Consider the following 13,575-nt stretch of genomic DNA (forward strand, 5'->3'; position numbering starts at 1 on the left):
ATATCACATTTCAGCCGGCTCCTACACAGAGAAAAAACGTGGACAAAAGCGAAAAAGCACAGAACTGGACGAACCATCAACTTCCACCACCAGTCCGTTTACACGTTCTGCAACAGCTCCATTCATTAAGGAACATTGCTTTTTCTGCCAGGAAGATAACGAGCAAAAATTGTACACATTGAGAACAGAAAACGGTGGGAAAGCATTACACGATGCTGTGGAGCTGTCTGGAAATCTCACCCTGCAAACTAGGTTAAACACATCCATCTCACCCACTGATGCACATGCAATCGATGTTCAATACCACAAGTCATGTTGGACAACAAATGTATTCCATGTGTTACGTACCAAGGATAACAAGGGAACAACAGAGAGAGGTCATCCGTTTCAAACATCATGTTTGATTGAGTTGATTAGCCTTGTCGACTGTCAAACTCAGAATAAACAATACTTATCCATGGCACATATTGAAACAACATACATCAACTTGCTTGGTGGCACAGATGCATTGGCGCACCACTTCCCTGCATATAGTAGACACTGGCTCAAGGAGAGAATTCTTCTAGAACTACCACACGTAACGTCTGTTAGGCAAAAGGACAGGAGAAAACCTTCTGTTCTTTACTCCCCAGATGCATGCGAATCCGATATGGTTCAGTCTGCCATGATAGAAAGTGAAGTAGACGATCTGAATATTATCTATAAAGCAGCAAAGGCATTGCGCAGAATTATCAAGAACTTCCACCAACAGGAAAACTCATCCGATGCTATACAGGTCACTAGCAGCACAGATGATGTTCCAGCAGCACTCCACGCAATGATCAGATGGGTTATGGTGGGGCCAACAGAAACACTAGAAACTGAAAAACGAACCACTCACGTTAACAGAGAAGTACTCACTGTTAGTCAGATGCTATTGGGTGGATTCAAATCTGACAAGCAAGTGAACTATAGGCCCAAAACTGATTCTGCGATCTTCCGATCAACCAAATCACAAGAAACTCCACAGTCTCTAGGATTAGCCTTGGCAGTTCACCATGACACAAGAAACAAGAAACTCCTGGAAAGTCTCTGCTCTCAAGGTTACTGTGTCTCGTACAGTCGTGTTATGCACCTCGAAACAGCCCTAGCAAATGCCATTGTGGAAAACACCCTGAAGTTCCAAGGACTTTATGTCCCTCCATTTTTGAAGAAGGGAACTTTTGTGTTTTTTGCAGCTGATAACACAGACTTTGCTGAAGACAGCGTGGATGGCAAAGGGACAACCCATGGAACAATCATTGCTGTTTATCAAAAACGTGACACTCAAGGAGAAACATTGGCGCCACAACTGAGCATAGCTGACACTACCAGTTTGTCAGTGACCCCGTACCAGGTTCCTATGCTTCATTGTGACAAGCCGGTGCCGAAAACCATAAAGAGAACAGACACATTCCACATCAGCAAGGATGGTATATCACCAGCGTATCACCTTACACATCTAGGATGGTTGGTTGCTTCTATGATCACCAGAATGCAGAAATCAAACAGCACATATATACCTGGTTGGGCAGGATACCACTCATTGCTGTCGGGTAGTCACAGTTTGACACAAGTCGGAGTCTTACCCCTTCTACCTGAAGTAGCACACGAGTGGTCGACTCTTCTGACCGTCATCTCTCAGACAACTCAGCTAAAGAACTTAGTTGTTGGTACAAGCCACCCTACAGTCATTTCCTGGGATATGGCCCTCTATGAAAAGGTGATAAGGCTGCTGGATGCAAGGCCAGACCTGAAAGGTACCGTTGTACCTCGGCTTGGCGAGCTGCATGTGGTCATGGCTGCTTTGAGAGCCCTGGGTACTTCCATTGAGAACTCAGGTATTGATGACGCGTGGATAGAGGCCGACCTCTACGGACCTTCAACAACAAGGCAGATCCTGAGATGTTCGCATTACAAACGCACTCTCCGTGCTCATATTTATTCATATATAGCACTTTATGAAATGGCGCTGGACCTGTTCTTCAAAGATTATCCACAGTTGAAAGCCGTTTGCTCAGATATGTCAGAAGAAATAGACGAGGCATGTTCAGAAAAGGACAAGTTCACCAAAGCCACAAGTGTGAAAGAAGCCAACACAAAACTGTTGAATGTCATCACTACAGCTGATGTTGTGAACATATTCAAGACTTGGGAAACAGAACAATCCAAAAAAGCCATGTTCAAGTCCTTGATGAATTACCTGCATCGAGTGGAGACAATTCTGTTCTTTGTGGAAGCTTCTCGGGACGCAGATCTCAAACTCCACCTCGAATCTGGTGAGGCACTCAGCAAGCTATTTTTCTCCATGGATCGTATCAAATACAAACGTCTTTGGCCGCGATACATAGCAGATATGTATGACCTGAGGAAGACGCATCCGGCCACATACAGGGAACTCGAGAATGGAAATATCTCAGTAACGAAATCTAGCATCCCCTTTGTATCAATCGGTGCAGACCACGCTTGTTAACAGGAAAACAGAGCAATGAAGATTCATTCTGGACTTCCAGGCATCTCCAATAATGCCAATGCAAGGCAGAGATTCTTTATGGCCTCTCCAGAATTGTCACGGCTGACCAGAGAATTCAAAGATCAGTTCGACACCAAAACAGACAAAGTGACAGAACACCACGAACTTAGTCCGAGGGCAGTGAATCTGAACAATACAGCGGTTGAAAAGATCAAGGCTGCTATCATGAGTCATGGCAATCCATTTACCACAGAAGGAAATAGCATATACAACTTGATCACACATGCCTATGTCCCAGAGGAGCACACGTCACAAATCCTGAATATCGACAACATTGGTCAACACTTGTACGAAGAGTATGTTGACGAAAGAATCAACGGAACAGTCAGCTTATTTGCACCCGTGAAAAAAGAAAACAACACGATGTACTTGTCTGGTGTGAAGAAGACCAAGATCATGCTCAGGGACAAGTCAGTCGACTTGAAGGAAACAAAAGACTTGTATGGAAGGCTGATGATATTGACAAAATCAAGCCGTGATGTTGACCAGAAAGACGCAATAGGCAACTACGAATTCACCCTTACACCTCGCGCCTTGTTCGCACCAAACGGTGACCTGCTTCCTTGCCTTGACAAGTCAAAGTTAATCCATCTCCTTGTGAAACATGGAGACTTAGCTCCGGGTGACTTAGCTCCGACCTCAAGTCCTCAAGCTCAAGTCCATAACTCTGCAGCTATGAAAATAGCAGTAGTCGACGCCATGGTTCTTGTACAGAAATTGTCGACAAAACCAGCTGCAACAGTAACCGTTGAAGATCTCAGTGTCAGCTTTAATACCAGATTGATGTCACTGACAAGACATTTTGACGAAGTTATCCTCGTGTTTGATACTTACAAGGCCGATTCGTTGAAGCAAAGCACAAGACAAAAAAGACGAGGGGGGCACAATCCAGTCCAGTACCAAGTGAAGGACAATACCAAGATCCAACACATCACCATGAAGCGGTTCTTGTCACACGATCAGACAAAGTCAGATTTGGCAGAATATCTGGCTGAGAAAACGTTGGAGTACAACAGAGATGCCTCCAAGCTGATAATTATATGTGCAGCAGGAAAGGCCAAGAGTAACAAAGGCGTGCATTTTGAAGACAATAATCATGAGGAGGCAGACACTCTGATGATTCACCAAGCAGTGCTGGCAACTCGCCGCAATCCCAACGCAGAACAGCTTACCTTCTTCTCTCCTGATACGGATGTCCTGGTCTTGGTCATAGCTAACTATGATGTTCTGCTCAAAAACACTGCTGTCTCCCTTGTGTCGGGCCTTGTGCAAGTACAACCAATCTGGAACAATCTTGGCGTCAAAAAGGCCAAGGCATTGCCAGCATTCCACACATTCACAGGAGCAGACAATACTGGACGGTTTTCGCGAATAGGCAAAACAACATGGTTTGAAGCTTTCGTCAGAGCCGATAGTGACGTGATACAGGCCATGAGAATGCTCGGTGATGCTGCAGATGTGACCGCAGATCAGATGTCCAACTTGGCAAGATTTGTATGTGCAGTGTACGTACCAAAGGGAATATGTATCAACAGCATTCCGGAGTTGCGCTGGTACCTCTTCTGTAAACACATGACTGAAAGTCACAAGTTACCTCCAACGCTAGGGGCTCTAAATCAGCATGTTGATCGTGTACATCTTCAGGCAAGGGTATGGGCTCAGGCTACTATCGCACATCAAGTGTTCCTGGATCCACAGCAACATGGCTACTTCAAGGACAACGATGGGGAATTGAAACCACTAATGACAGATGTACCACCAGCACCGAAAGCAATACTTGAGATGGTCAGATGTCAGTGCAAAGGAGACTGCTCATCGAGACGGTGTTCGTGCCGTGCCAATGATTTGGCATGCACAGACTTGTGTTTGTGCAGCTCCGAATGTGAAAACGACGATGACTGTCAACCTGTTCTCTGCTCTGACGACAGTGATGAGGACATTTGAAAACCTATGAGGACAAAATGTTGATGAATGTTGACAAAGATAAAATTTCATCTATGGGAAATATTCTATGTTCAAATAAAAGTAATTATTACATGTATAATTATGGATTGTATAGCCTCATCTCTATATACTTACCTCTTGAATACATAAATCACCTGTTTAGGATATATGAGGGATGTGGTTTCATAATTATGATCCGTGTGCCACAATGTAGCGAAACATCACTCAATGTGGTATACATATTCAGAAAAAAACATGTTTCCTGAAAGTGGCCATCTTGAAAATCCGCTGTAGGCTGCCACCTGGTATCCCAGGGTAGGTGTAGATTATTTTAGATGGCTTCATGTGATTCCTCATCCCCAAAAATGTGGGTATAGGTGTTGGAATCAGCACTCTAGGTGGTTCGGATGTTGAGATATCGCGAAAAATAGGTTTCCGATGGTGGCCATTTTGAAAATCCAATATGGCCGCCAAAGAAAAATTTGCGCAAATGGAAACATGGTTTTTCGGATTCCTGGTGCTATCAGCTTTCCAAAAATGTATAGTTTTGCTAATCTCCACAAAAAAAGAACGAAATTACATAACAAACCTGACTATAACACCACTTGTCACTGAGCCGAATTCCCCCATTTCATTCCGCCTTATAAATAATTATTTCTGCCATGTCACGATGGGAATAGAGCCTGTGATGGATGCTGTGAAGAGGAACATGTTGAGATGGTTTGGTCATGTGTTGAGGAAGGATGAAAGTGACTGGTTGAGAAGAGTGATGGAAATGAATGTAGAAGGAAGTCGAGGACGGGGAAGACCGAGAAAGACTTGGCTAAAGATGGTGGGAGAAGAAATGCAGGCCAGGCGGTTAACAAGGAGAGATGCAGAAAATAGGACAAAATGGAGAAGATTATCATGGGGACCGCAAGGCTAACCCCCACTCGAGCAGAGAAAATGGCCTTAAAATGCCTGTTGTTGTTTGTTATGTCACCACCACTACTTGAACGAGTATCTGTCAATTTTTGCACCTTCTAAGTACCTGTGTCATTGTCGTCTGAACGTGTCTAATGTATATCCCCCCCATGTCATCTCTTTTCCAATGTAAAAAGGTCAATTATCACTAATCTTCCCTCAAAACCAACACCTCTTCATCCTGTGATTAGTCGTGCTCTAAATCGACCCCTTCTGCACGAACAATCTGACAAAAGGCACAACAGACGAACGGGCCTCGTTACCATACCTGTACCATTCCTTCATACCTGCATACAATGCTTTTGTTGATCCTTCCCAACATTCTCTCATCCCCTATTCCATGCATTTGACACTGTTCTGTCTCCTTGAATCTTCCCTCAATCTTTTTCCCACTCCACTCACTGCAGCATTCTTCCATTAGGAAAACAATCTATTTCTATTATTACTCTAACCCCTGCTCTAGCGGGGAATATGGCCTTAAAACGATCATTCATTCATTCATTCACTCTCAATACCTGGAACATTACTTCTCTTTCTACATTTCTACATCATATTTCATCTGCAACAGATTTGCCCATCTGCGCTCCCTGCACTTTCCAGACAAATTAACGTCAGCGTACCTTATGGTCTCCCCACCTCTCCACCCCCGCCATTCCCATCAATTATTTGATGTCCTGAACTATATTTTACTCTCTGTCCTCCCTTCATGCCTGGACTGCCACCCTGCCCTCATCCCTGGCTCTCTTCCTTGTTGTTATCCTGACACTGCTCCCACAACCCCTCACCTGCTCCTCACTGGTTCTTTAACTCTCATCTCACCAGCATTTTATCACTTGTGCAGGGATTGACTTTGGCCGCTATTCCGCGATATTCTCGTATAAAGTTGGAAAATATCGCATACATTTTTGGCCAGAGCGATAAAAAAATCGCATAGAGCGTGTCAGTTGTCGCGGTATAGTTTTCAGGCGAAACAGGCGAAAATCGTGTACTTACTACCGTACTGCTTTTGTCAGGTCTGGAAGTTGTCAAAGACAAAGCTATTCTAAACTGTAAACAGACCGTAGCCATTTTAATTTCGCTTTCACGCTTTACGGTAGCCGTGACAATGTTTTGCGGCATTAAACGACGGCTTTTCGGCAACCACGTGTTCGCTGTCTGCAGCAGTTTCTGGATTACGCTTTTTCCGAAAATTCCGCCGAAAAAGAGACCTCCGCAACCACAGCCTGATGGGCAAAGTCTAAAACGATTCTTTATAGGTACCGGCAGTAGTTCTAACACCGAGGACAACCAGGATGATCCAGCTGGCGACCGTGTGCAGGGCGAAAGCGGGACAGTGGCCAGGGCCGCCACAGTGCAGACAACTACTTCCGGCAAAACTTTAATAACGTTTCAATGCAGCTGTGTCCTTAAATTCGGAGACTGGCTGAAATATGATGCCGATCAGAACAAAATGTATTGTTCACTGTGTAGATCGGAGATGTTAGTCAACAGTCTAAGTCAAGGCACAAATAATTTCAAAACGACTACAATAACCCGACATATATCGTCATCTGGAAACTGGTCGATGATGATGATGATGTCGACGATGATGATGATGTCGATGATGATGATGATGATGACGTCGATGATGATTATGATGATGATGATGATGTCGATGCCGATGTCGTCGTCGATGTCGTCGTCGATGTCGTCGTCGATGTCGTCGTCGTCGATGTCGATGTCGATGTCGTCGTCGATGTCGATGATGATGTCGTCGATGTCGATGATGATGTCGATGTCGTCGACGATGATGATGATGCTTTACAGTCTAAGGTTAAGAACATTGTTTCTTGTCTTATGATAACAATCTATCTTCAGGGAGGTGGACATTGTCATGTGATCAAACAACATGACTTTTGATGTTTTCAATCAGTATTATTAAATGTGATCAAACGTGCTAATTCATGGCAACTTACATGTTAAACTTATCTGTGGCATGGTTCATCGTTTACGCAATAAAAGCCACAGGGAGTGAGATAGTCTATTTGAATGCAGAAAGAAACACACAAGTCTTTGTTTTCTTGACCATATTTATTTTTAATTAACACCCCGAGAATAATGAGATTTGACGAGCGCGAGTAAAATTTTATCTCAAAACAATTTTGTATAATCATATCGTGTTTGGAAAAAATCTCATTGATTTATACACAGGGAGGTTTTCTCCCATTGCTAAAATCCTCCAGGAGAATCCCTGCCTGTGTCTGCATTTTATCCTCGTTATGCGAAACTTAAACTCTATGTCTCGATATTATTTTAAACAAACTTCCTACCTGGTGATCCTTACCCTTGTTTCTTTGTGTCAGTTGAATTTTGACTAAATTTGAAATAAAATATAAAATAACTTTAATCTTGATACTCCTCTTTGTAATTATACAAGTTACATGATATCATTTTATTATTCATGCGTTGATGTTCTTTTCCCCGTCCTCATCCAGCCCTTCCACAAAGTGCAGACTGTGGTCACGAGGTTCCCAACGCATCCACGTCTGAGCCTGGGCCCAGTCCCCCAAACCAACCTCTGAGAACCAACCGTCGGCTCCCGTTTACAAGCTCTGGCGGAGGGTGGAACGCGAGGCCGCATTGTCACATGGAACAAGGACACGGACGTCAATGACATGCCGAATGCACTTTGGGCGGTGACTTGAGGTCATTCGTTCTCCTACGGATCATGGAGCAGTCGGTGTCACGTGGCACATCGCACTTGTGGCCGAGCGTAGTCCCAGATCGAGGTCTGCATTTGATCCTCGGTTGTTGGAGATGCGCCGAGCAGGAACTGAACGGCGCTTTTCTGAGCTTGCAAGCAAATGAAGTAGAGAAACGTGCATTTAGATGATGGTTGAGCTGCTGCTCGGGGTCTCTTTACCAGCAAGCAGACCGGCACACATCCCAACAGGACGAGCGGTGCGTGCATTGGTGTGCCACGTGGGTGTCAGAAATATGGGAACCGTCTCTGTCAGATCCGAGCCTGGCTTCCCCTTCCACGTGCCGCGTCATTCACAAGGGCATTGTCGAGCGAATGTTTCATCGAAGACTAACCGCACAACTTTTAAGTAGTTTGTCTACCTGGGAGAGGGCTGGAACCCGGCCGAGTTATTGTCCATCACAATTGTGAGCATACAATGTACAATTCGATGTATGTGGACATGATGGTGTTGAAACCTAGTTTGAATATGAAGAAGATCCTGTTCTGTTCAGTCCAGGTGAACGTTCCACCTTGTGTGCTATGCACTCTCAGAGGACCCGGTCGTGCCAGGATTCACGACAAGGAAGTGTCCTCTGCACGTTGTTATACAAGCTAATGTAATATCAGCCAGCTCCTGTTCATCTTTATTTTTCCTCCTCACACCTCTTCCTTTTCCTGTGTTTTCCTCTCTTGTTTTTTTTTCCCAAGCTATCCACCGTGTGAGTTTCTCCCTCATTTCCTGCCTTCCAAGCTACTCCCCTGCCGCCCCCTTCACTACTAAAGTCTCATATCAACTTTTTCTTTTGTTTTGCCGATTCCTCGAGTCCAGAACGGCTGCGCGAGGACTGTTTATTTTGAAGTTACTCGGACCGTGGCACGAAGCTCCACCGACCGTGGTACCTGCTTTGTCAGGTGTGCAATCTCGGTTTGCTCCGAACACATTTGCCTTGACCCCTCTTCCAGGTTTTCTCGCTCGGGCTAAAAGTGCCAGCTCTTACTGCCCGTTCTCACCGAGGCTCAATGATGGTAACGCTTGTTGATGCTGCCTTATTGTGCGGGTGCCCCAGCAGGCCAATATTTTTGCTGTGCTTGTCCCCGCTGCTGTAATGAAGGAACACTGATGTGTTGGAAAGGATGGGACGGAAGCTAGTTTATGTTTTCACTTTGGAGCAGCTTCCACCGCTGTATCAGGCTTCCAGTTGTGGCCGTTTTAACTTTGGTTTTGATACTGATGTATTGTATGTAAGTTAGTACATATTTCCGAAATGTGCTTGCTCTCTTGCCCCCTCCACCACCTCTCCTGAAGTATCTGGGGGATTGCTTTCTGCTTTGGTCATTGCCCAGGTGGTATGGGGGGAGGAGGAGGAACAGGAGGAGGACATTGGGGTGGGTGGTGTGTTAGAAGAGTAAATAAACACTACATCTTAGGTTCTGCAACACAATTCAATGTGGGAATAGATTTTGCTATTAAAAAGTTTTACTTGATGACCTTGTCTTTTGTGATAAACTGTTTTTGTTGCACTTTTTGGCCAATTGAGGAGTTGGGGGGGGGGGGGGGGGGAGGCAGGGGCATTGTGAGGGAGGAAGCACATGTTGATGCGTCCATATTGGTAAATGTTGACGATATGACAACCGTGGATCATGAAATGTATAAGAAAGGAACCGCAATACAAGAAAGGAATCATTTTCAGTTTTACTCGATCCTCTTTTGACAACAACTTCCCCAAACGTTTTGGATGGGGAAGGTGGAGGGTAAGGGGATGGAGTGTTTGCATGTTTGTAGATGTTGAATCTTTTTTATGCTGAAGGCTCTAGTCACAGACTATATAGTCCTCTGAGGCCAGGCCTTAAACAAAATGAGCTGCATTGATAGAAAAGTAAAGAAAGAAAGAACAGTCCAAGACTTTTTGAGGAAGTAAAAAATCTGCTTTTTGAAAATGGGAAGGTCGTAAGTGTTTGAAAAGACACGAGAAGGGAAAGAGTTCCATCGTTTGGCAGCGGAGGGGAAGAAACAAACATCAAAGCACCACCATTGCGTTGCTACTGGCCACACAATAATCATGTGATGTAGTGGCTTGTCGAGTATTCCGTGGTCTCGCTAATGGCAGAAGTACGTAAGCAGCAAGTTCTTGCGAGCAGAAACCGAAGCAATATAACGGAAGAAGTGACAAACTTCCCTGCAAATGTCTGCTGTTCTTTTTCTGCTCCAATCGGTTCATCTGATCATTTACTTGTTAAAGTGGATCTCTCTCTGGCCATTCTCAGAGAGCCTCCTTAGCGTCGACGAGTCTGGCATTTCACTCTGACCAACTGGCACGGTCTTCAAGCAGCCATCAATCATCTGGACTGGTCTCCCATCTCTACTGCCTCTGAGATCAACTCTTCATGGGAATTCTTTCAAAGTAAACTGCTCTCTCTCATGAACATATTTATCCAATCTTGTCTTCAGTTGTCATACCCTTCCTCCCGTCCATGGTACACGGAATCTTGTGGTGAGGCAGTTGCCCTGAAACAACTTCCCTTCGCCTCCTGGAAGGCAAATCCAACGGAACCTTCCACCAAGCTCGGAACAAGTGTGTGTCCACCCTCAGGAGAGCCAGGAAACAATATCTCTCTACACTCAAGACTGAACTCTCAAACTTGTCTCCCTCCTGCAAATCCTGGTGGCATCTGGTCAAATCTGTTTCTGGTGTTTGTTCCCCCTCCATCCTCTCCCTTTCCTCAAACGGCTACACAGCTGACACTGCATGTGAAAAAGCTGAATGCCTCAACTCTGCGTTTGCCTCAAAATATTGTGTCCAAAACCCGTCTCTCTACCTGTACCCACCTTACCTAGTCGAACCCAGCTGCTCCTGGACAACGTGTCCTGCTCTCCTGACAAGGTGAAGAAGTTTCTGTCAAACCTCAACTGGACCAGACGGCATCAGCCCCCGGGTCCTAAAATCCTGCTCTGCCGCTCTTTCACTCCCTCTCTCTGTTCTCTTCACCCTCTCTTTTGCTCAAGGTCATCTGCCAGCATCTTGGAAATCAGCAAACATTACCGCTTTACACAAAAAAGGTGCAAAAACAGATCCTTGCAACGACAGACAAATCAGCCTGCTCCAAATTATCAGCAAAGTCATGGAATCCATCAGTGCTTCGGATATCAAATCCTTCCTCTTCTCCAATGGCTTGATCTCTGATGATCAATTTGGATTCAGACTAGGTCATTCTACTCTGGACATGCTGCTTCTGCTGTCTCAACAATGGATGGAGGTCCTCATTGCTAAACAGGAAATCAGAGCTGTCTCCCTTGACATATCACGTGCCTTCGATACGGGCTGGCACCCCACTCTGCTCACAAAACTCTCCTCCTATGGTGTCCATGGAAATCTCCATGCATGGCTTGTGGACTTCCTCTCTTGTCATAGTCAACATGTGGCCCTGAATGGATTTCTCTCATCTCCTCTTCCTCTTCAGGCTTGAGCTCCCCAAGGCAGTGTTCTGGGCCCTGTGCTTTTTCTGGTCTTCATCAATGATCTCTCTGACTCTCTTGAAAATCCTCTCTATCTCTTTGCTGATGACTCTACTCTCTGTCGCTCCATTCCTCATCCCTCAGATCAGCAGTCTGCAGCCTCCTCACTCTCTGCAGACCTGGACAAAATCACAGACTGGGCAAACAAGTGGAACATGTCTTTCAATCCTGACAAATCTCACACTCTTACGATGTCTCTCCGAAAAGACCGACTGGACAACCCTCCCATCCACTTTCTGAATAATCCTCTCCAAGAAGTTCTGTCACTCAAGCTTTTGGGTCTCACTATCTGCCATGATCTTTCCTGGGAAAACCACATTTCAAATCTGGCCTCTAAAGCCAGTCGCCGACTGGGCATCCTCCGTCGTGCGAAGTCCTTCCTTGGCACACCTGAGCTCCTCACCACATACAAGGCTTTCATCTGCAGCTTAATGGAATACTGCTCTCCCCTCTGGGCTGGTGCTCCTGCCTCACACCTAGCTCGTCTTCACGCTGTTGAAACCAAAGCGTTGAGAATCATTGGAATCTCCCGCGATCAAGCTAACTCCAAGGGCCTTTCACTCACTCACCGCAGGCAGGTTGGTGGTCTTTCCGTCTTCTACCGACTCCTCTCCGGCCTTGCCCCCCCAGCTCTCTCTGGGCTCTGTCCCCCAAATATTCCTACAGGTCGCACAAGATCTGCCTGCAACCCTCTTATGGTTAAACTGCCAAAATCAAGACTCTCTGCTCACCTTCAATCCTTCATTCCTCTTTTCTCCCGCCTATGGAACAAGCCTCACTCTCTTCAATCCCACTCCACCCTCCAGGTCTTTAAAACAGCTGTTCACCACCATCTCTTATCTTTCCCCATCCAAAACCTTGATCTTTTCTACCCCCACTAATTTCACCCCAAATCCACTTTTTTGAAATACCAACTTCTGTCCGGGAAGTCCTTGGTGTCCTTGTGTTTTATACTTCTCTCCCCCCCCCCCCCCCCCCACTTCCCACACCTCCTCCCCACAAGCCCTCTCCCTCCCACACATCTCCCTGCTCTCAAATGTTATGTTTGTGTGCTTCCCCTTCTCTCCCCATCTTGTCTTCCGCTCCCTCTTTTTATATATTTTGTTTGTCTGGTTGATTTGTTTGTGAAATAAATGCTAGCTCTTTCAAGAGCCTCGATTCAGTATACAAAAAAATAACAAAAAAAACAATCTGTACCAATCACTGCACATGTACCTCCTTTTTCTGCTGACAGCATATCTATTGCCATACGATTTTGTAATGCCATAGTTCTTGTTGCTGCCAGCTCACTCGTAAGTTTTTCCAATCCACTCGCTGTTTTATTTGCCAACGTCTCCACAGCTAACGCCATTTGCCTAAGTTCTCGTCCTGCCTTCCCGGTTCCATAAAATGGAAATATTACCATTCCAACCCATTCTCCCATATTGATAGTCCTTTTCTGTCTGGAGTGCAGGACATGCATTGGTGACTTTTTTAACAAGCGCATGTGTGGAAGTGCAAACCCAAGAAAGCATGATCCGGACCATCTCTGCGGGAGATACGGATATGCCTTGTGTCCACATATAAAATATGTATTATTATACGTCTACTCCTCATCCATTCCCCAAGTACCTTCCCAATAAAAAGTTAAACCCTCCGAGCCGTTTGTTCCTAATGGGACAGGCAGTCTCATCCAGCCCAGTTCGTAACCATAATTGTGGCATTTGGAGGTTCCCATAAACCTATCATTCCTGGAGGTTTGGGGTCTGGTGATACACATCAACCCTTTCATTTGTTGTTGAATAGTCACGTAAGAGGGCATTTTTTCCTTATCATATGTAGGCCTATAACTGGCCTCAAATTGGTAGCAATTATATCCTCCTCTTTTCCAACCAATTTTCC

At 45.3% G+C, this 13,575-nt stretch overlaps 1 protein-coding gene across 4 annotated transcripts in view; it reads left to right on the plus strand.

Annotated features, from left to right (window-relative positions):
- The window catches only part of LOC137416635 (uncharacterized), a 37,764-nt gene extending 24,434 nt beyond the window's left edge, over nucleotides 1-13,330 (plus strand). For 2 of the 4 annotated variants that reach the window (XM_078777597.1, XM_078777596.1), the window contains exon 12: nucleotides 13,148-13,330. In XM_078777597.1, coding sequence (XP_078633723.1) covers nucleotides 13,148-13,260 — 113 coding nt within the window. In that variant the 3' untranslated portion in view covers nucleotides 13,261-13,330. Of the gene's footprint in view, nucleotides 1-7,932; nucleotides 9,673-13,147 lie in introns of those variants that run through there. The other 2 variants (XM_078777595.1, XM_078777594.1) reach the window with 1 other exon arrangement.
- The last annotated feature ends 245 nt before the right edge of the window (nucleotides 13,331-13,575 follow it).

The sequence above is a fragment of the Myxine glutinosa genome, chromosome 5, assembly GCF_964187855.1.
Source record: "Myxine glutinosa chromosome 5, kmMyxGlut1.1, whole genome shotgun sequence".
In the NCBI taxonomy this organism is placed as follows: domain Eukaryota; kingdom Metazoa; phylum Chordata; class Myxini; order Myxiniformes; family Myxinidae; genus Myxine; species Myxine glutinosa.